Source organism: Mastigoproctus giganteus, chromosome 4 (genome assembly GCF_048544385.1).
Source record: "Mastigoproctus giganteus isolate SK-2022 chromosome 4, ASM4854438v1, whole genome shotgun sequence".
NCBI classification, from domain to species: domain Eukaryota; kingdom Metazoa; phylum Arthropoda; class Arachnida; order Uropygi; family Thelyphonidae; genus Mastigoproctus; species Mastigoproctus giganteus.
This window is the reverse complement of record NC_143578.1, coordinates 58,476,531-58,502,214: the sequence shown is the minus strand read 5'-3', so window position 1 is coordinate 58,502,214 and position 25,684 is coordinate 58,476,531. Positions and strand designations below refer to the sequence as shown.

The 25,684-nt window shown below is 35.9% G+C and overlaps 1 protein-coding gene across 1 annotated transcript in view; it reads right to left on the bottom strand.

The window, feature by feature from the left end:
- The window catches only part of LOC150086756 (ataxin-10), a 129,717-nt gene that overhangs the window by 55,887 nt on the left and 48,146 nt on the right, over positions 1 to 25,684 (bottom strand). Inside the window, exons 6-7 of the mRNA XM_090371563.1 lie at positions 17,320 to 17,394; positions 2,880 to 3,030 (exon numbers count right to left, since the gene is read on the bottom strand). Of these exons, the coding sequence (XP_090227689.1) occupies positions 2,880 to 3,030; positions 17,320 to 17,394 (226 nt within the window). The remainder of the gene's footprint in view (positions 1 to 2,879; positions 3,031 to 17,319; positions 17,395 to 25,684) is intronic.

The following is a 25,684-nucleotide window of genomic DNA, read 5'->3' as shown; positions in this document are numbered from 1 at the left end:
TGCATTTCACTATGTACTGTTATGTTTGTTATTTGGTTTTTAGGAGCATTAGCAACTAAGGCCATATTGCTCCGGGATATGCAGTGGTCATTCCCTGACCTTTCTGCATCCTCCGTATTTGGTGGTGACGGGCTCGAACCCCGGTCTAATCAAGAAGCGTGTGCTACGCACTGCTGCTCCTTCCCACCTGGCTACGGAGGCACCTACTATGTACTGTATGTACATAGTAATATTATGAAGGTACATATAATACATACATAGACAAAATTTTAGACTAATTTTTCTTATATATTTCATACTTTGGAATGGAACCCCTTTATTACTATGGGAGTCATTACTCAGTATTTGCATTTTCGGTATTCACGGCATTTCTCAGGAACATAACCGCTGCCAATAGCGGGGGTTTACTGTATTTACTTTGTGACAGAGCACTGTTACATTGGTAGGGGCAAGTGCTGCTTCCACAAAATTGCTAAAATGTATTGTGCACAGAACTTTCTAGAGCATTAATGTTGTTGTTGTTATTTGGTTTTTAGAAGCATTAGCAACTAAGGCTACATTGCTCCGGGGATATGCGGCGGTCATTTGCTGACTTTTCCGCATCCTCCGTATTTGGTGGTGACGGGCTCAAACCCCGGTCTAATCAAGAAGCGTGTGCTACGCACTGCTGCTCCTTCCCACCTGGCTACGGAGGCGCCGAACATTAATGTTGGATGAGGCATTTGCGGTTCTATGCACTGTGATCAGTGGACCAAGCTAAGTGCACATTGTCCTAACTTCACGTTTTGGACAACACAATTAGGTAGTAAGTGTCCTTCCAGGCCTCCTCCATACCTAAACACATCCATCAGAAAAAGATGCATGTAAAATGGCTTGTTGTGCCTTACATCATGTAAACTGATGGTGTGCTTTTGTTCTTGTTATCAAAGGCTTGCGGGCTCCAGCTCTTCTGAGAAAATTATGGCTTGAAGCTCTGTGAAAACACAAGTTTGCCTGTGGCTACTCAATCCAAAGACAGGTGCTCTAGGATGATAGAACAAGATGATGTAACCATTCATCTGTAAACAGAAAGCATTGGCTAAGAGAGCAAAGAATGGAGACAATGAAGAAGAAGAAAGCTAATCATATTAGACCCTTGTGCACTGGGTGCAGGAAAGTCTTAGATAACAGAGCTGATGTTGCAGATGAATTGAATAGGTACTTTGCATCGGTTTTTACTGGTGAAAGACTCTTCATGCTGAGAAGAGGCTGTGAGGCTAAGCCATATGAAATTAGTGATTTCATAATTACAGATGACTGTTTATTAGAAAACTTCTGAGCATATAGGCAAGTGCGGCTCCTGGAGTTGGTGGCATATACCAAGTATTTTTGAGGGAGACTGCCAGGAAGTGCATTGAACCATTAAGGTTAATTATGAGGGCATCTTTGGACTCAGGGGAGATTCCTTTGGATTGAAGTACCAACGTATCGTCAATACATAAAGGTGGTTCTAAGAGTGAAGTTGTAACTACATACCAGTTAGTCTGATTTCAGTGATAAGAAAAGTCTTAGAGGCAATGATTAAGAGTGCAATTCATGGACATTTAGATAAATATGGCATTCTGAACAACATGATTTTGTTAAGGGAAAGTCATGTTTAACTAACTTAGTAAGCTATGGAACAAGTTGCTCTCACAGCTAGTCGAGGCTGACAGTTTGAATAAATTCAAAGTTCAACTGGATAGTTATCTGTGCAAGGAGGAAGCATATAATTTAAAAATTTTTTATCTACTTAGTGGTGGTTTTTTTTTTCCAGTGTAGCAAAAGCCTATTATGAGGCTTTTGCTGCACTATATCGTCGAATACTATTACTATCTCAAGGTACATTGGCAGTCAGTATTTTAAAATTACCAAGGATCATTTCTTTGGTTCAGTGTCATGTCTCAACTTCCATTTCTTTGATACTGCCAATTTCCAACATGAAAACTGTTTAATTTTTGAGAATGCAGAATTTTTAACAGAATGCAGCGATATTTTTCTAACAAGACATCAATCCCGCTCTGAAACTCTGTTAGCTCCTTCCATGTGCTCATTGTTCAGAATATACACATTTGAAATTATTTCCAGGCTAACTGCTGATCAATTACACAAGTCAAAATATTTTCATATTTCATAGTAATCAGAGGTTTCCCAAGATTTTATGATAATTGATCTTGGGTATTTCTGTAACTGTACCTTATTCATATATTTCAATCCTTGAAATATATAAAAAGGTACATCATTTTAATTTTAATTTGGATTAAAATTTAACTGTTGAGTTTCTTTGGTTTAATAAATGATAGATTTGATTTTGGCCACCCCTTCCATTCTAATTTATTTTTTGTAAGGCACACTGCAATTTTCTAGTGCAGTTAAATTAACAATCATTGGTACATTATTGCAACAATCCCCATCTATTTTAAAATAACAGAATATTATGGACTATGGTAAAATAATGCCTTTGTTCATAATTAGCTCTCATTAAATGAGAGTTTAACTCAGACAACTAACTCAATGGTCAAAATATTAAAAAAAATAAAAATAATTTTCTTGATATTATTTAAAGTACAATATAAAACTTGAAGGTTTTCATTTTATAACTAGTTACTGCTTCTAGGAAGAAAAGTCTATATTTAACATTATCTGGATTATGTGAAATCATACTATGCAGACAAATTTCTCTTTTCAGTACAATTTATAAGAGACTGAATTTTTTGTGTTGAATGTGTACTTTGTATCAACATTTCAAAATGTTTAGCATTACCAACACCAAAATTCCATAAAATTAAATGTCATTAATTAATAAACAACAAGAAAACAGGCTTAAAAACATAAGATATTATAATAAAATAAAAACTCACAATTTTGTTGCATTCCACTGAACATAATTTTACAATATCTAGGGCTTGTTTCTTGAAACATTCATTGATATATGAAATGATAGGAAATGGTTCCACCTGTTTCTCTGCATATTTAGTTAAATGTTCAGCTATTATGTCCAATATGAGTAATCTGAAAGTAAAACCTAGCTAGATGTAATTCAGAGTCAGAGGAAATCTAAATACTGTAATGTAAAGTTAACTACCCTTCCATAAAAAATTAAAAAATAATATAAAAAAAATATTTTCATACTGGAAATCCTCCATCTCACCCCAGTATTAGAGTTGAATTATTAGAATAGTAGAATTTATCAGAATAACTATAAATGATATAAGGTATAATGAAAAATTAACCTTTCAAAAAATAAAAAATTAATCACAGTTCAATTTATTTTATAACAATTAATATTTCAGTAATTTGTATATAATAAAAAGTTTTAAGAGCACATATTTAAAAATATAACAGAACTTATCTATGAATAGCAGAAGGTACCAAAATACCTTCATTCCAGATAAAACAGTTAAACCAGCAGACACTGCTGAATATCATTTTGGGTCCTCCTCAACAATTAAAATGAATAAAATATTACACTGATCTCATTTAAAGTCTTTGAAAAGTAACGAGAATCACATAATAAATGGTAACAAACAAGGGCTATTAGAGTTCAATGAACTCTTATATGTTATTGTATTTTAGTTTATCGTTATTTTTTCAGGACCTTTGATGTTCAATTAATATTCTATAAAATTTAAATATACCATTTTATTGTTATTTCTACTCTAATCAAGACAGAATATCGGCTAATTTTATTTAGCTGAAATTGTCTGAAATCAATTTGGAACTGCCTCTGGACAACAGTATGCTTAATTAATCCAGAGATGATCACAATAAATATAAACACAAAACTTACTTTTTTTTAGATCTGTGGCTGGTCAGAAGCAGATAAAATATTTCATGTATTGTATAAGAAAATATGCTACCTAAGCAAATGTCAGTTTTGTGTGATGTGAGCACTGGGAAATCATAAATGAGAATAGGAGTGTTACAAGCCTAATTATTGTAATGAGTAAAATAAATCACTACATACAAATAGAGTGGGCATGGGCCAGTAAACCAGAATAAGAATATCATATAATGAGGTTTTAACTTTCTAGATATTGAATGTAACTTGTAGGTTGGCCATTCCCACAGTAGCAAGAGTTTTGTGGATTTATTGAATGACTGTTTTCTACACTAGCATGTTAGAGAAGCAACAAGAGATGCAATATTCTTGATCTGATTATCATCAGTGACTCCTTACACACTAAGAATCTGCAAATAAACAAACCACTAGGCGGCAACAATCACAGTATATTGATGTGGGTTTTACTTAAATATGTAACTATTATCAAAGGCAAAGGGTAGAGCTTTTGCTTTTGTAAAGGTGACTACAGTGGTCACAGACAGTTCTTAAATTCTATGCAGCGAGATCAACTAATAATGTTACCAACAGCAAATTCTAAATGGGAACCATTCAGGAAAGTAATTGCAGAAGTTAGAAAGCTTTATATACCCAATAAGAGATATTATTCAAGGCTTAGACTTAAATTGATGTCAGATTATTATTCGTAGTAGAAGCATGTGATACAAGAAAGCATGCTTTACAGCATCAGCCAACAAAAAAAAAAAGAAAGAAAACTTCAAATGTTTGTCCAGTTCTTCCTTGAATTCATTTAGACTACAACTTCGGTTCCACAGCAACCGATGGAAGTTTGTTCCGGCAATCAACCACCTGCTGGCTAAAGGCAAATTTCCACACATAGTGTGCAAGTGACCAACCCACAAGATTCAGTCAATATCTGGGAAGTTAAAATCCCCCATTATAAGACAATCTGATTTACTGGGCCACTATTTCTCTGTACAGTTGTTCATTGTACTCACCAGAATCATTAGGCCCATAAAACACTCCTACCCTCATTTTTCTTTTCCCAGTGTTTATGTCACACCAAATTGACTTAACATTGACCCATGTCAACTGGATGCACTTCCTAAGATTTTTATGTGTTTCTTAACTAACAGTTTAACCCCCTCCTCCCTTCCTTTCCTTTCTGTACACATTGTAGTCCCCAAATTCCAATTATGCATTCCTTATATCTGTGTGACACCACATCTCTGATATCCTAACAACATCTGCCTTTGATGTCTTGACCAGCACTTCAAATTCATCAAATTTATTTACTATACTCCTAGCACTAGTGTGCATGTAAATATACATGCACCTGTTCTTACTCTTAGTTACCCTAATACAGCCCATGTATTTACTTGTTCCATGATAACTCCCAGCAGTCCTGGAAATCCCCAGCACCTTGCTTTCTGGGCTGCTGCTCATTCCAATGGAAGCAGTGCAAGAATCACTTTCACCTCTGCCTGTGGCTACTGTTAATCTATTAGTAAGGAATTCCCCCCCCCAGCTAGCTGTTTTCCAACCCACTTAACACTGCCTCAATAGCATCAGCAAATATTGTTGTGCCCTTTCTATTTAAGTGTATCCCATCCCTGTAGAAGCAGTCTCCTACAAATACAAACTACACTGGGAAAAATTCTACCCCATGAGCCTTGCACAATCTCTCCAGGGCTGAATTGATTAACAAGGCTCTCATCATATAAAAAAAAAAAAAAAAAGTAAAGTGCAGCCATTATCAACCCACTGCAGGGTGGAAGCCTCCTCAACAATTCATGCTGAGGGAAAAATGGACCATAATCTGCCACACTGGTCCAGTGCGGGTTGGCAGATCGACCGTATTCAGCAGTCAGGGGCTTGAACCCCGGTCTACTCAAAGAGCGTGTGCTACTGCACTCCCGCTCCTGCCCACTCGGCTACGGAGGCCCCTTCTATCATGTCTGGGCAGAATTGCAGACACTTGCAAATATTATCATCAAATGTATTATACCCCGTAGGTGTACAGATCATAATATAGTTTTTATTATTATTATTTAACAGCACTCAAGCTTATCACTTATATGTATATATAGTTTTTGTAGAAATGTGCACCTTCATGGGCTTATCTGCATGCTATGTGGACTGAAAACCTGGAATACTTTGGGGCCTATTCCCTCCACCCGAGATCATTTAACTGCAGCTTTGATTGATAAGGACTTCAGAAATTCCTCCAGTTGTCAATGGGAATTAAACACAGACCTCACCAAATGACGTATCATACCAAGTAAGTAATCACAGATGATCCACGTCACTATGATAGCACAAATTGGTTCTGGACTATTATCAGCTTCCCATTCACTATTTCACTCTATGCTGTTCTATTTCCTATTAGACCTTTAGCCCTAGTCAGTTTAAGTGCTTTCTCTCTCTCTCTTTCGTAATTCTTATTTGACACCAATCCAACTTCAAATGACGGTGGATTCATTATTGATCTGCCTTTGGACATATTACCATTTATTTTTAATTCAAATATCTGTTTAAGTAATCACCCTTCTCATATCCTTTCCACATGATCATTCTAAGTTTGCTTCACCTATCTTTAATTGGATATTTGTTACTCCTTTTTTTTTTTTTTTTTTAATTTCTCTTATTTTCCAAATAAGTTAGTTATATGTTAGTTTTTAGTAAACCACCGAAGTAGGTGAAATAGCATTGTTTTTGTTATATCTCATATTGTGAATGCCTTCACAACGAGTTGCCCTGATATTGCACTACCTCAAATAGGCAATGCTTCACCAGTGGAGAAGACTAATGTTACTTATTCTCAGCGGATACCACCAACCAAATGGCACCGTTTCAAGGCCTTTTGGTCTTTCATTGGTGGGCGAGTAGGTACTGTGGTGTTACAATAAGTGACAACCCGGTTATGAAGTTATGTTTGTTATTTGGTTTTTAGGAGCATTAGCAGCTAAGGCCATATTGCTCCAGGGGGATATGCGGTGGTCATTCCCTGCCCTTTCTGCATCCTCAGTATTCGGTGGGCACAGGATCGAACCCCAGTCTAATCAAGAAGCGTGTGCTACACACTGCAGGTCCTGCCCACCTGGCTATGGAGGTGCAGGTTATGAAGTATAATTCCACAAGATGCCAGATGGTGTGCAATAGTATAGACTTGAAAGGTTTGTGAAGGCATTCACAATATGAGATATAACAAAAAAGATGCCATTTCACCTACTTTGGTGGTTTATTATGAACTAATGCTATGCTATGCACTAACTTGTTCGATTAGTGAATTTTCCATAGTCTTAAGGCTTTTAGCCCTAAAACCTTTTTAAGTCTACACTATTGCACATCATCTGGCATCTCTCATATTGTGGAGTTATATTCCATAACTAGGTTGTCACTTATTGCAACACCAGGGTACCTACCAAACCACCGATGAGAGGCCAAAAAGCCTCGAAACTGTGCCGTCTGGGTAGTGCCATTTCACCTATTTCGGTGTTTTACTAAGAACTAACATGATGCTATGCACTAAATTGTTTGATTAGTGAATTTTCTGTGGTCTGAGGCTTTTAGCCCTAAAACCTTTTAAAGTTCTTATTTTTCTTATTTTTTTCATTTGTAATAAGGTTTTGCCACCGCCACATTAAATTCCATTTATTTTCCTTACAACTCTCATTTTTGAAGATTCTAATTTTCAACCCCGTCCTTTATTTATTGTTCAGCTCTCAGTTCCATAGATTAGCTGTGTTATAAACAGCTCATTTTTCCTTTTGGCTAATTTTCATATTACTCCAATAAATATGTTTAAAAATGTCTTCCATTATACCATTGTTTATTTATACATCAAATCTTCTATATTTATTATGGTAATTTATTATTACTATATTTATTACTATATTTATTATTTTTTTGTAGGTAACTAATTTACATGTTAAATTCTCTACGACCTTTATCTAATTTATCCAGTGATTCTTGAAAATCTTGCATGCTATTATTACAGAAGCAAAAAGTAATTGAAACTCCATGTTATAGCATTTAAAAAATTATGAAAAAGGAGAAAATTATGTGTAGGCATTTAATATGAACATAAAGTAGCAATTTTATATTTATCAGTTTTCAGATTCCATATTGTGTTGTATTGTATTGTACAAGTGTCTTTCCATATTAGTGAAAGAATCTTTAAAAGATTATTAACATTCAGTGTACACTGTTTGGCATTACAAGAGGCATACAATGCAAGAAAGCAAGCTTATGCAGCATCAGCCAAAAAAAAACCTCCCATTCAACTCCTCCATTCTTTCCAAACGCCAGTCCAGCTCAGCCTTAAATTTATTTAGGCTATCAACTTCCACAACAAAAGATGGAAGTCTTCCACCAATCAACCACTTGCTGGCTAAAGGCAAATTTCTGTACATCTATTCTACAACTGTCTTTTCTCAATTTGAATCTATGCTCCTTCAGGTTCTTAATCTGAGCAAGAGGAAGAATCCAGGGCTCCCACTCACAAATTTTAAAAAAACTTAGATTGCAACTTAAATAAACCCAAAAAAAACCTAGTTTTCATCATATAGTATAGCAACACAAATAAGATAAAACTTACCATGCAGAAATATCTTTTAGTTAATTGTAATCAGAATTTTCATCCCATTCAGTTCCCTCCACATTTATTTTTTGAAGTTCTTTCATTTTTTTCAAACGTTCTTCGTATCTTTTATGACAAGTTCCTTGTATGACTTCTTTTACCAATTCTGATTTAGGTTTCCATGTATAGCAATTTTGATTAGATCTATTTATCGCCTGTTTTGCCATTAGTCGATTTTTCACAGTTTCTAGTTTCAGGGAGTTTGTGGCTTTTGTTTTTATATGGTTTACTTGGGAGAAGATTCTTTCTACGCTTGCCAAAGAGTGAGGTAAAATAGTTAGACTGGTCATAAAGTTAGATAAAATCTCATATTTAGAATTATTAAAGCCATCTTTTACATTACGTAACAGATTTTTTTTTTTTTTTTTTTTTGATTTGGTAGTTGTTGGCGCATCGGCTTCTGTGGCCATATTGCACCTCCCAAGGTTTTTGCAGTACTTTGATTGAATTTCAATATTCAGGCAGTTTATTTTCTCCAGTACATATCCTAAAAACAACAACATATGCTTAGTTCCTTTGGTGATCATAGTATTGTAAATATTCCCTGCACCATCGATTTTGTCAATTTTTGATTGAGACTGAAAATAAAGAACTAACGCATCCCACTGCTCAATAATAATTTTTATTACATTGCCAAGGGATAACCGACGTGTTTGTGCTAATTTGGGGATTTTATGCTTAGCAGTATGTACAACATCTTGAATCATTTTGAACTCGTTTAATCTTTTACTACTACGGGAAAAATAACAAGAGATATCTTTTATAAATATTTCTAGATGTGATGGTAGTACCTTGACTGAATGACTAGCACATAATGCAAAAGAATGGCAAACACATCCCATTATAAATACTGATGGTACATCCTTTTTTTAGCAATGACTGGAACCCACTCTTAGTACCCATCATAGTGGCACAATTATCACTTCCAAAGCCAACGAGATTACTTATTTGGATGTTTTTTTCTATGAAAAGATCTTTTACGGCTTGATAAAGCCCTTCTAAAGTACCATTTTCGACACAAACAGTGTCAAGTAACACATCTACAACATCAAGTTTTTGAATATCAAAATATCTAACAACAACAGCTAGAACTTGGGATAAAGATAAATCTGTACTTTCATCTATTATCATTGAAAACTTGTTGTGTCTGCATACGTTAGAAATGTATATTTTTTCATGATACGCTATGCCATCTTGTATAAGATAAGAGACTTTAGTCGCCTTCATCTGAACTTGTTTTGCAATATTGCTATCATGAAATGCTTTCTTACATGCTTCTATAAGGTGATCACATTGCGCAAATGGAATATTATGCTCAGAAATGAGTGCAGCAATTGTTAACTCTGCCTTTGCTACTTCTTCATTTTCCGTAGGTTTACGTTTTGTGAAGAACGTGTCTAACGTTGAACTTGCCTTAGCAATATTTGCACTTTTTTTATGTTTAACTGTATTTTTATGCGCTAGTAACATCGATTTATTGGCATTCTTTAATTTCATTTCACAACAAATACAGTAAGACACCTTTTTCATTACTGTCTTCTTTCAACCAATCCTTTAATTCCGGATCTTCTAACCATTCATTTCTAAAATTTTGAGTATACCATCATTTACTCATCTTTCTCTGTGGGGAACAAGTTTCAGACATTGTAGGCAATTTGTGGGTATGGCTAATTAGCAGTTATCTTATTTAAAATGTTCTATAAAATAAAAAATAAATCACTAATCCATTAACATGAAATAGAAATAGTCACTACAATTTAAATTTATTATATCACTGTATGTAATACACGCATAAATGTAAAAATCACACCAAATAATGCAATAATACCACGAACGATCACGAAAGACTGTTTAGTAAAGACTGCCTTCCGCCTGCTCAATAGGCTGCGCATAAATGTTAGTAACACGAACATGTATGCTTACATGTATGAACATGTAAGCGTAATTTCATAGTGTAGAACCCTGCAAAAACTTTGAAATCCTTTTACATTTGTAGTATTTTGTACAAGCACATGAGATATTACAAATTATGATCAGTATTGTTAGAATATAAAATTAAGAAAATTGTAAACTGTTATTAAATGTATTAAATTTTATTGTATTTACAAGAAATAAAAATAAATTTTGACTTAAAATTAAAAATTAACGAAAAAACCCAGATAATGAGATATTTTTGTGAAAAAAACCTATCAACCCAGATGACAATCAAAAAACCCAGATCTGGGTGGAAAAACCCAGCAGTGGGAGCCCTGGAAGAATCCCATCAGCATTCAGCTTGTTCAACCCATTCAAGGCCTTATACACCTCGATCAGATCACCTCGCAGCTGCCTACTCTCCAGGCAATGCAATTTCCAGAACTTGAGCCTTTCTTTGTAAGAGCACCCCTTTGTTCCCCTTCTTTGTACTTGTTCTAGCAACTCAACATCCTTCCTAAAATGAGGCCTCCAGACATGTACACAGTATTCTAGGTGTGGCATGACCATTGCCTTGTACAATGGGATAATTACCTCCCTGTCCCTGCTAGAAAAATTCCCATATATCATTGACAAGACTCCATGACCTGCCCTGGCAGCCTGTCTGTACTGCTCAGTGAACTTCACATTTTACTGCACAGTTACCCCCAGGTCTTTTTCACTTTCCTGAGTGTAGTACCAAACAGTTAGTACGTTTCTCTTCGTTTATTGCTACCCATATGCAGTACTTTGGATTTGTCAATGTTAAACTTCATTTGCAACTTCTCAGCCCATTTTCCCAACTTATCTAGATCCAGTTGGAGTAGCATACTGTCATTAACAACCCTGCCAACCTCTGCAAACTTCAACCTTAATCCCCGATAGACCTTCATCAATATCATTGATGAATACACAAAACAACAATGGCCCAGCACCCTGGGGAACTCCACTAATAACATTTGTCCATGAAGAGCAGTGTCCATTGATTATCACTCTCTGTCGTCTCCCACTGAACCATCCCTTTATCCAATGTAGCAACTTACCCTTAATGCCATATGCAGTACTTTGCATTTATCAATGTTAAACTTCAGTTGACACTTCTCAGCCCATTTTCCCAACTTATCTAGATCCAGTTGGAGTAATATACTGTCTTTACTGTCGTTAGCAACCCTGCCAAAATTTGTATCATCTGCAAACTTGGACATTAAACTTGATATACCTTCATCAATATCATTGATAGATATACAAAACAACAATGGGCCCAACACTGAACCATGGGGAACTCCACTAATAACATTTGTCATGAAGAGCAGTGTCCATTGATTACTACACTCTGTCGTCTCCCACTCAACCATCCCTTTATCCATTGTAGCAACTTATACTTAATGCCATACCTCTCCAATTTGTACAGCAGTCTTCCATGTGCAACAGTATCAAAAAGCTTTCCTGAAATCCAAGCATATAATATCAATATTATTTTTGCCATTCAGTTCCTTTGAGACCATATCATGGTATCCAATCAAATTGGTCAGACAAGACCTCCCTTTAACAAACCCATGTGTCTTAACTATTACTGCAGTCTTGTCTAGATGATCATGCAACGTTTCTTTAAGCAGTGATTCCATTATTTTTTCCCCAGAACACAAGTTAAACTAACAGGTCTGTAGTTACTTGTGTCTCCTTTTGAACCACTTTTATGAACTGGTGATATATTTGCACACCTCCAGTCCATGGGGACCTCCCTGAGTCCAAAGAAGCTCTCATAATTATGGCTAAGGGTTTACTTACTTCCTTTGCTGCCTCCTTTAATATAACTGGATAGATCCAGTCCACCCCAGGTGCCTTCCTTATGGAAGGCACCTGGGGTGGACTGGGGTCTAACTTCAACAATTTCTCCTCCACTTTCCTCTGAGTTATTACAAAATCCTTAGCTCTCTGTTAGAGTTTGATAAGCTTCTGGCATTCCCCTCATTGAATAACTCCTCATATATGAATGTAGGTGCAAAATACTCATTGCATTCATGCATATGAGTATTATTAGCAGTGATTATTCATGTATGAATAATCACTGCTGATAATCAGATCAAGATTATTACTCCCTCTGGTTGCCTCTCGAACATGTTGCTATAGAAAACAGTCGTCCAATAAATCCAAAAAAGTCTTGCTAGTGTGTGAGTGACCAACCCCCAAGTTCCAGTCAATATCTGGAAAATTAAAATCCCCCATTATACGACATTCTGATTTACTCACCCACTATTTCTCTGCACAATTTCTCATTATACTCATCAGCTTCATTAGGCCTATAACACACACCTACTCTCATTTTTCCTTTCCCAATGCTTATGTCACACCACATAGACCCAACATTGCATTGTCCACAAACATCAATTGGATGCACTTCCTTAGATTTTAAGTGTTTCTTAACTAACAGCATAACCCCTCCTCCCTTGCTGTCCTGTTTATCCTTCCTGTACACATTGTACTCCCCAAATTCTAATTCTGCACTGCTTATATTAGCATTAGCTCAGGCATATGATGCAAGAAAGCAAGCATCAGCCAAAAAAAACACCTTACCATTTCACTCATTCAGTCACTTCAAATGTTTATCTAGTTCAGCCTTAAATTTATTTAAGCGATCAACTTCCACAACAACAAATGGAAGTCTCTTTCACCAATCAATCACCTGCTGGCTAAAGGCAAATTTCTGCACATCTATTCTACAACTGTCTTTCCTCAATTTGAATCTATAGCCCCTCAGGTTCTTAATCTGGACAAGCAGAAGCATCCCATTAGCATTGAGCCTGCTCAAACCATTCAAGGCCTTATACACGTCGATCAGATCACCTTGCAAGCGCCTAGTCTCCAGATGTGGCAACTTGCAGAACTTAAGCCTTTCTTCGTAAGCACATGCCTTTGTTCCTCTCACCAATCTTGTTGCCCTTCTCTATACTCGTTCTAGCAACTCTAAATCCTTCCTAAAATGAGGCCTCCAGACCTGTATACAGTACTCAAGGTGTGGTCTGACCATTGCCTTATACAAAGGGATAATCACCTCCTTGTCTCTGCTAGCAAAATTCCTATATATCATTGACAAAACTCCATGACTTGCTCTGGCAGTCCATCTGCAATGCTCCGAGAACTTCACATCTGACTGCACAATTAATAAATATCCATGTGACACCATGTCTCTGATATCCCAACAATATCTGCCTTTGATGTCTTGACTAGCACGTCAAGCTCATCAAATTTATTAACTACACTCCTAGCATTGGTGTACATGCAAAGTATACATGCATCAGTTTCTACTCTTAGTTACCCTAACATAGCCCATGTATTTATTTGTTCCACTATGATTCCCAACATTCCTGGAAATCTCCATTGCCTTGCTTTCCATGCTGCTGCTCATTCTAATAGAAGCAGTGCTAGAATCACTTTTGCCTCTGCCAGCAGACACTGTTAACCTTTGAGTCTGTGTATCCCCCCCCCCCAAGCTAGCAGTTTTCTGACCCACCTAACACTGCCTGGATAGCATCAGTAAATATTCTTGCACCTTTCTATTTAAGAAGCCGTCTCTCCTGTCAACACACACAGACCAGGCTGAAAAAATTCTACCCCTAGAGCCTAGCACAATCTCTCTAGGGCAAATTGATTGACAAGGCTCTCATCATATACTCCCTCCTATCATGTCTAGGCAGAATTGCAGACACTTTCACAATCACAGCCCCATATAGTTTAGATACTATATGATAATCAGAATGTTTGTGAAGAAATTCTGGGTTGTTTACACAAGCCATGATGCATCTTATATAAGTTGTCTGTAAACTGCACGTTCCCAAAGGTCAATTAGTTTCACATTAAAAAATTAGTTCCAGATCTTTGCTTAACTGAAGCTAATAATGTGGAGTATCGTTCATATAATGGAAATAATTGTCTGCAGATGTTTCTCTTGTCAAATGATACGGAGGTTGACGGAGAAAATTGTTTCTTGCTTGAAGGCTGAGTATATCTTAGTATCTTTAGAAAGAAACACAAAGAAACCTCAGTGAAATGAGAAACATTACTGAGATGCAACATAAGAGAAATTTCAAAAGTAATATTTAAAATAATGACTTATCCTGAAGGGGTCTGGCCCAAAATCTCAATGGCCAGAATCCCAATGGCCCATAATTCCGACAGTATCTACTATATTGTAAAAATATATGAATATAATTCTATGTATTTATTAGTTTTTTAGTAAGTAAAAATTTACCTTATTAGATTAATTTTGTAGAAAGAATATAAAAAATAACAAAAATTAATGACAAATACCTCTCTCAATTTGAAGGTAATGTTTTCTGTTACAGAAACAAACAGTTTTAAAATACAATCAGCAAATAAAAACAATTTAATTAGTTTTACTTTATTATATTGCATTTAATTGGTAATTTTTCAAGTCGAATTTTGGTATTAGTATAGGGCGTTTGAGCAATAATTACAGTTACAGCATTGAAATGCTAAAGATAAACTTGAAATAAGAAGATTGTACTTTCGAAATATGAAAATTTAGAGTAATACTTGTCATAAATATCATTAGCATAACTAAAACTGTAATTATACAGGTATTTGTTGTTAGCTGTACTTTTACGAATTTCTTTGACAAGTACATTAGGCATGATCATGGGTGCCAGCAGGATATTTTAAAAGGGGTAACAGGAAAAAATATCTCCTAAAAATAATCTTAAGTATTATTATTATAATACTTAAGATTATTTCCCGATTAAAATATCCCATTTTCTTCTTATTATTATAATACTTAAGATTAAGTATTATTATTAAGATTATTGAAGTATATTAAGATTATTATAATACTTAAATGTTTAATTATAATTTGTATGATTTTTTTGCAAATTTTAATCTGTGATTTTGATAGCATTAAACTGTAACTGTCAGTAATGTGGTTTTTGCAAACTGATTATACTATCTTTATTGCAATCAGTGAAAATAAGTAAATTTTACATGCATGCCTGATGCAATGCCTGTAACAGCAAAAAAAAAATGATAGGGGTTTAACATAAAAAGGAACTAAAACAGGAAAAAACAAAAAACAAGTTGTAAACCCATGAAAACAGTTTTTTTTTCTTTTTTTTCTCACAATAGCAACAAACCAATCAAGGAAAACCAATGACAGTCACTTCACTTGACTGAAGATGAGAGCTGCTCCCTGATGATGCATCTTCTGTAGGCTTTGCCCTCCATGAATTTCTTGTAATCAGCATCCATCTCCATTTGCAGGAATCTGTCACCCTTCCTGAGCCTCCACGCCACGGACTTTAAAGAAGGAAGGGCCCTTAAGGGTTTGGGGGGGGGGGATTCTCCAATTATACATCTGCCAAAAACTTGGTGTATTGATTTCACCCACTATCATTTTAATGGTAGCTAGTAAGCAGAGCATGAAGATCCGTTCTGAGACTTTTCCGTAGTTTAGAAGTTTGGTCATTTCTGAAGTGTGTGTGTGAGGGGTTGGAAGTTTGTGCTTGAAAAGCACCCACTGAAGCAGCCAGTACTCATCAGATGAGATGGTTTTTAGTACGGTTTTCACTGCTGACACCCAGATTTCAGTAGGTAATGACTGGCTGAAGAAACCAGTAAATATATTGAAGAGTATACTGAGACTCTGTGACATGAAGGAAGTGTTGTTTGGCAAGCCATCTGAATCAGCAGGCCTTGTGAATATCTGCGACAGTGTTTAAAGCTGAGTTTAGGGTCACAGATGATCCTGAGATCTCATTGCTTAGTTACTGGAGCGATGAAGGTTTCATGGATTTTCAGGTTTAGTTGAGTCGGGTGTGATTTGAGTGAGATCACCTTTGTGCAGATTTATTTGTGTTAATCTGAAGAGAGAACTGAGCTAAGTATGTATCAAGAGTTTTTACAATAAATCAATAATACAAATGTTAATCGTATTAGCAGTAACGGGCTTGATTCCCAGTCCACTCAAAGAGTGTGTGCTATTGCAAACGCACTCCTGACACTCGGCTACGTCAAGCCTAAAATGTTCTTGTTTATACTCCGGTACGACCACCAGGTCAGTAAAGTTTACAGTAAATCACAAATACAAAAACTTTAATCGTATTTAGCAGTCACAGGCTTGAACCTCTGTCTACTCAAAGAGCACGTGTTACTGCACTAACACTCCTGACCACTCGGCTACATCATGAGGCCTGACGTAGCCAATGTATAATATATATATTAAAAAAGGTGTGTTGTTTATTCATTAATATGACATAAAACATTAACATTATCATATACTGTTTGCATAATTGCAATGTAAAAGGTTCCATGTGTTAAAATAAAATTTTAATGTTTTTAGTGGCCATTTTGATTACATGAAAAAAACGTTTTTATTGCAAATACAATTTCTGAAATATAGACTAACTTTGTTTTTTTAAATACAATCGGTATGTCGGGATTTTGGCCTGTCGGGAATCTGGCTGTCGGGATTTTGGGCGGCACCAATCCTGAAGTAATATCAGATGGTACAGAAGTTAGACATGTTTCTTTGCTGTTTTTTTTTTGATTTGGTAGTTGTTGGCGCATCGGCTTCTGTGGCCATATTGCACCTCCCAAGGTTTTTTGCAGTACTTTGATCCAAGCCCGAGGCGGGAATCGAACCCGCGACCTTTGGGTTGCCGGGCAGGTACTTTACCCACTCGGCTAGCCCGGTCGGCCTCTTTGCTGTACCCAGCAACTTATCATTTAATACGATACAATACTATGTGTGCAGGGTTACTTCATTACGTTATTATTTCACAATTCAAGCAGGTTCAACATCGCATAGGCTTAAGATTATCAATAAATCTGAAGTACACAGCTGCTGATAATTCTAGAAACTTTTTAATTAAAAAACAATTTTTTTTCCCCTTACCTATTTTGCACTGGAAGATTAGCAAAACACCTTGAAATATCTACTTTCTGTATGAGGTATTCCAGACATAAGAAACTACATAAAAATTAAGACAATGATGTACAACTTTCATTTTTATTAAATAATATTATGAAAATAGTAGTAGTGGCATGTGATGCAAGAAAGTAAGTGTATGAGCTTATGCAGCATCAGCCAAAAACAAAAAAAAAACAAAAAAAAAAAAAAAAAACACACCATTCCCTCCAAATGCCTCTCCAGTTCCTCCTTAAATTTATTTAACCTATCAACTTCCACAATAACAGATAGAACTTTGTTCCAGCAATTAACCACCCGCTGGCTAAAGGCAAATTTCCGCACATCTATTCTACATCTGTCTTTTCTTAATTTGAATTTATGCCCCCTTAGGTTCTTAATCTGAAAAAGTGGAAGGATCCCATCAGAATTCGGCGTGCTCAACCCATTCAAGATCTTATACACCTCAATCAGATCACTGCGCAGGTGCCTAGTCTTCAGCCACTGCAATTTGCAGAACTTAAGCCTCTCTTGGTAAGAAGATCCCTTCATTCCCCTCACCAATCTTGTTGCCCTTCTCTGTACACGCTCAAGCAAATCTACATCCTTCCTAAAATGAGGCCTCCAGACCTGTACGCAGTACTCAAGGCGTGGCCATTGCCTTATACAGAGGGACAATCACCTGCTTTTCCTCGCTAGCAAAATTCCTATATAACATTGACAAAACCCCATGACCTGCCCTGGCAGCCTGTCTGCATTGCTCAGAAAACTTCATATCTGACTGCACAATTACTCCCAGGTCTTTTTCATTTTCTACCACCTTAAGTGTAGTACCACACAGTTGGTACATTTCTCTGGGGTTACTTCAACCTATATGCAGTACTTTGCATTTGTCAAGGTTAAACTTCAGTTGCCACTTCTTAGCCCATCTGCCCAAATTATCTAGATCCTGTTGCAGTAGCACACTGCCATTACTGTCATTAACAACCCTGCCAACCTTTGTATCATCTGCAAACTTCGACACTAAGCCTGATATACCTTCATCAATATCATTGAGAAATATACAAATATAATCAATATCATTGATAAATATAACAAAGATAATGTTTCTTCTAAAAAACAATGATTAAAAAATGTACACAAATTGCATGATTAGATCTGTGCATGGATAGGTTTAATGGTAAAAAGTTTAAGTAATGCAGATCAAAAGTAAGTACAATCCAAAAATGTAAGTTATATGTAAATACAATCCAAAAATGCAAGTCTTTTGGACATTCTTTGTTGCACCAAAGGAGCTCATACACAAATTTGCTGACTTTTTTTTTTTTTTTTTTTTTGTTTATTATAAACTGAGTATGATTGCTACTACTACTACTTTTATTGTTAGAATCATACTCAGTTTATAATTTGTCATTGTATTTGTCATTATGACTGCGAGAATACAAGTGTTTATCATATGACTGCGACAATACAAGTATTTGTGATATGACAGTAACAATACAAATATTTGTCAACAATTTCTTTTTTTTGTTTCGCATTTTCGTTACATTCCATTGTTAGGTTTCCCTAACAGCTGCGTATGTCGTTTGAACTACAAGATCAATACTTCAATCAACGCTGTTTTCTAGAGACAATTAGATGTATACTTGCAATTGCAAGTATACATCTCTACTTTAGTTATCATAAATCCATTGTATCATGTCTTCCACAAATTATCAAAATTGGCGAATGTTCAATAAAATATTTACAATATAGAAGCTCTTTTATTTCGTAACTAATATAACCAGGGTAATACTCTTTTATTTCGTAACCAGGGTTACTCAGAAATTTTTTTTGGCTGGTGCAACATAAGCCTCAGGCTTCCTGGCACCACATGGCTAATAATACTAATACTAAATCAAAACACCTAAAAGAAACATGAAGGATGTTTCACATAAACCATCTACCGCGTGTGCTCGGCACACGCTCTACTTTTTTATTAGTGTTTTTTTTAACAACTCGGGGAAACACAATGGATAAATTATTTTAATATTGTGAATAAAAAATAACATGAAATATTTCCCATTACACAAATTACATAAAAACTATCACAAAACATTCCACAATATAAAAACAAATATTACATTAAAAAAATTATTACACAAATATTACATTAAAAAATTATTATTACAGTAAATTGCTATATGCAATTTACTTCTTTATTAATATTTGTTAATACAGTCCATTCCGGTTATTTGAGACACATCGGGACTAGTGCATTTTGGCCCGATTAAGTGGATGCCCCAATTATCCGAAGTTCCACGTAAATAGTTAAAAATACAATGTACCCCCGCCCTTTACAATTAGTTCACTGTACAATCAAATCACGTTACGACGAACTCACCATAATAAAGTACCCTTCACTATACGATGTGCAGTAAGTGCCAGTGATTGTGATCACGTTTGTGAATTTAATTTTAATTCTATTAAACAGTGATTCTAATTAGCAAAAATAGGAGGAATATTATCCACAGGCTATAAAAGTAAAGATATATTAAGCACAAATTTACCCTTTATTACCTTACCAATTAAAAAATTATATGATGCGTGAAATTCGTAAGAATATATGTGATAATTGGAATAATTAATACGTACTGTAATATGTACATACTAACTAAACTAGATGACATTTCTGTTCACTGACATTTGTGGGTGGGGATTAAAATTTAAAACATTAAAAAGATAAGCAATTAATAACAAAAAACACGGCACACACAAACTGCATGTAACACAATACGCGCAAGTGGGAATGGAGTAACGAGTTACAAAGCTTTAAAAAAATAGGAATGAAGAGAAGATTCTGAAAATTGTTTTTATATGATTGAAGATTCCATGGAATTACACTTTTTACCATAACAACCCACTGAATTCCAGCTGTCAGTATTGTTTGTTTGTTTGTTTGTTTTTTGGTTTTTAGGAGCATTAGCAACTAAGGCCATATTGCTCCGGGGTATGCGGTGGTCATTCCCTGACCTTTCCGCATCCTCCGTATTTGGTGGTGACGGGCTCGAACCCCGGTTTAATCAAGAAGCATGTGCTACGCACTGCTGCTCCTTCCCACCTGGCTACGGAGGCGCCTGCTGTCAGTATTATCGCAAATTCAATAAGATCAAGTTTACTATCCGTTTATGATAGATTGCACTAACAGAAAAGCCCAATAGACAGGTGACTGCTAATTGTTTTTCTTGTTTTATGGTTGTGACCTCCAGAAATCCAACCGAACTACGTGGTACGGTCAGAGACAATCGTAGGGTAACCTCCAGTGCTGCGGTCTCCTGCCCCCATTAAACAGCATTTTGTCCCAATTAAGCGAAGCAAACCCTGGCTATTTTCTCGATTGGGTTCTGGTTTTTAAGATTTGTCCCAAATAAACGGCTGTCCCAATTAACCAGTGGCCCAAATAACCGGAATCCACTGTATTTTTTATCAATCTGCTTTGCTCAATTGCTGAGCGATGATTACAAAGGAATGATTTGACGTAACGATCCGGATCAAATTGAAGCAGTGGTTTTCCATTTAGATCATAATAATGTGCAATGTGTTTAACTGTGAACATTATTCATTCATTCACTCAATATTATTCAGTACGCTGAAAGCTCGCTAAGCTTCATTGCTGCTAATCGCAATGGTTTCAAAAGATATTTTTGACTTTCTTAATTGAAAAGGGAATTTCACTCGATTTTAAAGATAAACTGTCTTCGACAAAATCTCTAAAATCATTAATTTTTATTTCATATTTTAACAAAAAACTTAAATTTCTTATTCGGTCTTCACCATCTTGTAACCAAGATGAAAGTTCTTTCACATTTCACGATTTCGGGGTGGCATATGTTTAAAATGTCTTTCCATTCCTCGTCGTCAATGGAATCATTATTTAATTTAAAATCACTCTGTTGCATTAATAATTTATCCTTTAAGGACAAAAAACAATGCATTAATAACTTGTCATGAATAATTTTTTAAATGTGTTCGAATTTGATTCCTTCAAATTCTTTCCACTTCAACGTGCTCTCAATTTTAGCGTCATAATTTCTTTCGGAATTTTTCAAATTAGCAATAGCATTGATAGTTCGAATAATTACTTTATCTGCTTTTTTATAGTGATTTTGTAAAGCTTCTGAAAGGCAAGCGAGCTCCTGCAGGATGCCAATCATTAGTCCTAAATTGTTACAAAATCCCACATTGAAAAGTCAGTTTAATGATCACAAAAGTTTTAACTTCTGATTCAAAATGTTTGCACAAAGCGGGATGATTCCTTCAACCCGCAATTGCCATCCTCAAGCTACAAGCTGCTCATCGTGGCCTGAACACACAACCGAATTTTATAGTTTCCACATCAAGTTCTTTAGCAATCATCCTTAATTCACACTGGTTTTTTGGAGTTTGATGATATAATGCATAGTTTTTTTTTTTTTTTTTTTTTAAATTATTCCCTGTATGCCATTATATTTTAGAACATTTTCTACACTGTGAAAGCCTTGAAGAAGTTTCAAAATCTGCCAACATTTCATCTCCGTAACGTTCGCATAATTTCTTAGTTACCTCAATCCACTCCCTACATTGCTACTGTCACTAGTTCTTTGAATATTGTGCAAAATGTCGGAATAACTCAGATATTCGGCTACTGTGACCACGTAAACATAGAGGGAGAAATTTACTGAAACACATGGATCACTTACTTCTCCGAAAAACATGGCTTCTTGTTGGAGTAAAGGGGAAACACAACACAGCTTGACCAGAGACTTAATCTTAATCCTCTGACTGGCCATGAAAAGCAGTTTGATGAGCGCGACTTCTCGGTATATGACTGCAGGTTTTAGGGACACCACTAACATTGTGAAACGGTAATCCCTTTCATCCTTAATTCGCGCTTTCTAATTACCTAAATTGCTGAAAGGCCAGAGGTGAGAACAATGCGTACAAAGTTGTCTCTCTAAATCCGTTCGTTACATGGAAATTTTCTTCATTCAACAGAAACTATTTTAAATGTAATTACTAAAAAGGGGAATTCCAAAAAAATTCGCTATAAAGAAGTTGGTTAAACAGAGGTCCGACTGTAATAAAATCAAAAATAAGCAATTTTAAAATACATAACTGATCGAATGCTGGGGACAGTGTCCTGCTTGTCCCACGTAGTTCCGGCTCTGGATACTCAATAATTGCATTCAGGATTTCATTTGTAAAATAAATTATCGTCTCAACAATGGGCTCGCAAATTTTCAAAAAAAATAACAATGGGCTCTCCGAGCCTACTTATAGCTCACCACTGCCTGTATTTATTAATGGTATATCAGGCTTAATGTCCAAGTTTGCAGATGATACAAAGGTTGGCAGCGTGGATATTGACAATATTTATGATAAGCTACAGCAACAAGATCTAGAAAAATTAGGCAGATGGACTGAGAAATGGAAGTTGAAGTTTAACTAACAATTTACAAATGAAAGGTATTGCATATGGGTAGCAATAATCCCAGATTAACATATCAACTGTGTGGTACTACATTCCGGTTAATTCGGGTTAAAGACCTAAGGGTCTTTCATTTTCCATTAACCTGAATGTATACAGAAACTTTGCTAACAGGGATAAGGAGGTGAATATCCCTTTGTACAAGGCCATGGTTAGGCTGCATCTTGAGTACTGTATACAGTAAGATGCAGGAAGGATGTAGATCTGCTGGAAAGGGTGTAGAGAAGGGCAACCAATTGGTGAAAGGAACAAAAGGGTGCTCTTACCAAGGTAGACTGATTCTGCAAATTGTAGCATCTGGAGACAAGGCACCTGTGAGGTGATCTGATTGAGTATTCAAGGCTTTGAATGGATTGAGTAGGCAAGTTTAATTCTGATGGCATTCTTCCTCTTGCTGAGACTGCATACAAGAAGGGACATAAATTCAAATTGAGGAAGGATGGTTGAGGGATATGTGCAAAATCTGCCTTTTGCCAGCAGATGGTTGATTGTTGGAACAAACCTTCATCTGTTGTGCAAATGGATAGTCTGAATAAATTCAAGGAAGAACTAAAATTATTTGAGGGAATGGACAGGGGATGTGGGAAGTTTTTTTGTTTTTATAATGTTCCATAAGCTTGCTTTCTTGAATCATTTGCCAGTACTAACATCAATATGTGCTTCTTCAAGGCCAAGTGACAATCTGGTGTAATGGCCTGCAGTAGAACAGCTGTCTCCTCATGGGCACAGATAGCAACAATGTTTTGCAAATCCTCTTTGCTTTTCCATTAATGTACCAATGACTGAGGATCTGTGCGGATATCCCACTGATGAGTACCACATTGAACAGCTTCTAGCAGTGTCTTCATGTTATAATCTTAAATTATAGGTGAAAACCTCATACCTTTTTAGCAGGACTGTTAATCTCGCAACACTCAATCGCGAATGATTATAATATGAACTTACCCCGTGCATAGTCATAAATAATTAAAATTAATAGCTATTTTAGCTATATTAATTAAAATTAAAATCACGTCAAGGAAATCGGAAAGAATTACGGAAAGATGGCGGCCACCAACCTCCAAAAAAACCAACCAACATCACAAGCCATCATGAGAACTGAAAAGCAATTGTCGTAAAATTGTAAAAACTACAAAACAAATAAATTAATTCACACATAAATTAAACTTTAAAACCGTTTTTTAACTTCTTTTAAGAGACCACCTTATTTGGTTTGTTACCGTGTTCACAAGAAGTACAAAAGTGATTCTCGAATGATATCCCCCGTTTTATATAAAATTAACGATACCTGACACAAGATTATTTATATAAATTAATGTATGAATTTCTATTCATGCATGTGCGTAAGCGTCCACGAGTCCAAAGTCCAAAATATTGTAAGGTCTGCGTATATTAATAGAGTTAACATTTAATCTCATTTCTAATGTTTCGGCAATTAATAATTTAAATATTCCCGCTGTTTATTAAGAACCTTCGATTCATTAAAAAGGAACACATCTGTGATCGCATGAAATGCAAGCTCAGAGGCACCCGTCCTACCTGCCTTAACTGATGCCACATGCTGCTGTATCCTTACCGAAAGTAAATTTTGGGTCGAGCCAATATAAGTAGAATTGCACCCACCACAAGAAATATTGTAAACAATATTGTGAGCTTCCATGGTAGGAACTATATATGTCCTATATTTCAAGACGGCATGGAGCTTACTCATGGGTTGTGGAACAATCTTAAATTCAGTGTTCTTAAATATGTTAATAAATTGTCTATACCAATGCTGTATATACGGAACTTTAATAAAATGTTTGTGATCCGCCCTGTCATTTGTTGTACCTGTCTCCAATTTATATTTCGCCTGTTGACTAATCTGCATAATGGTACCTAATAAATAAACACAATTTAAATATCTTTTTGTCAGTTCTGTGAGCTCATCCAATAAAGATTCTTGAATAGAGCTGTATCTATATGCATTATGAAACATTAAAAATAATGCTCCTTTTATATGTAAAAGGGTGGTAACTTGAATGATGCAAAAATTTTCCAGTATTCGTTGGCTTCCTATAAATTTTAAAAAACATGTTTTTGTTAACCCTGGTTAAAGTAAAATTTAGAAAATTTATGGATTTGTGATGCAGGATTTCCATTTATAGTGAACTTAAGTTGAGTATGAATGTTATTAAATGTATCCAGGAACTTCTGTACTATATATTTATTAATAATTATTAAGATATCAATCAAGATATCTACTGTAGAATGTTATATTAGGGAGATGTTGTGTTAAGTACGGTCCTTGAGGTTGTCACAGACATTCTCTCAGATATGCCAGACAAGCTGTACTTGCTACCTGGGAGTCTAAAACGCTGAGGGAACTGATATTCGGGTGACACTCAAGTCAAGTGGACCCAATTTTGGCGAAGTCCAGACAGTCTGTGACAGCCAAACCCTCTGCTGCACCTTCACGATGGTGCGACTCTTAGTAATCCTGGGTATAACCTCCATGCACAAGTACGTAGTGGGTGAACCCAGGTGTGAACCAACGTAAGCAAGGGTCGAGGTGTGGCGCCCACACCACATGGAGGAATGCCACCCCTCTATGTTGCCAGGCAGTACTAGGTGGTAGATGACTCTCTTCAACCGGTGCAATACCACCACTTTGCTTATTGGAGGCTTGAAGTGGTGGAACCTATGTTTAGTCTCTAGAGCTAAGTTCCGGTCAACCCTTCCCATCTGTTCCATCATGCAGTATGATTGAGGAATTCTGAGGTTAAGATGAACATCGTGGCGAGATCCAATATTCCTTACATTTCGTGGGCACAGCTCTAAAACGGTGTCGCAGGCTGGCCACTAGTT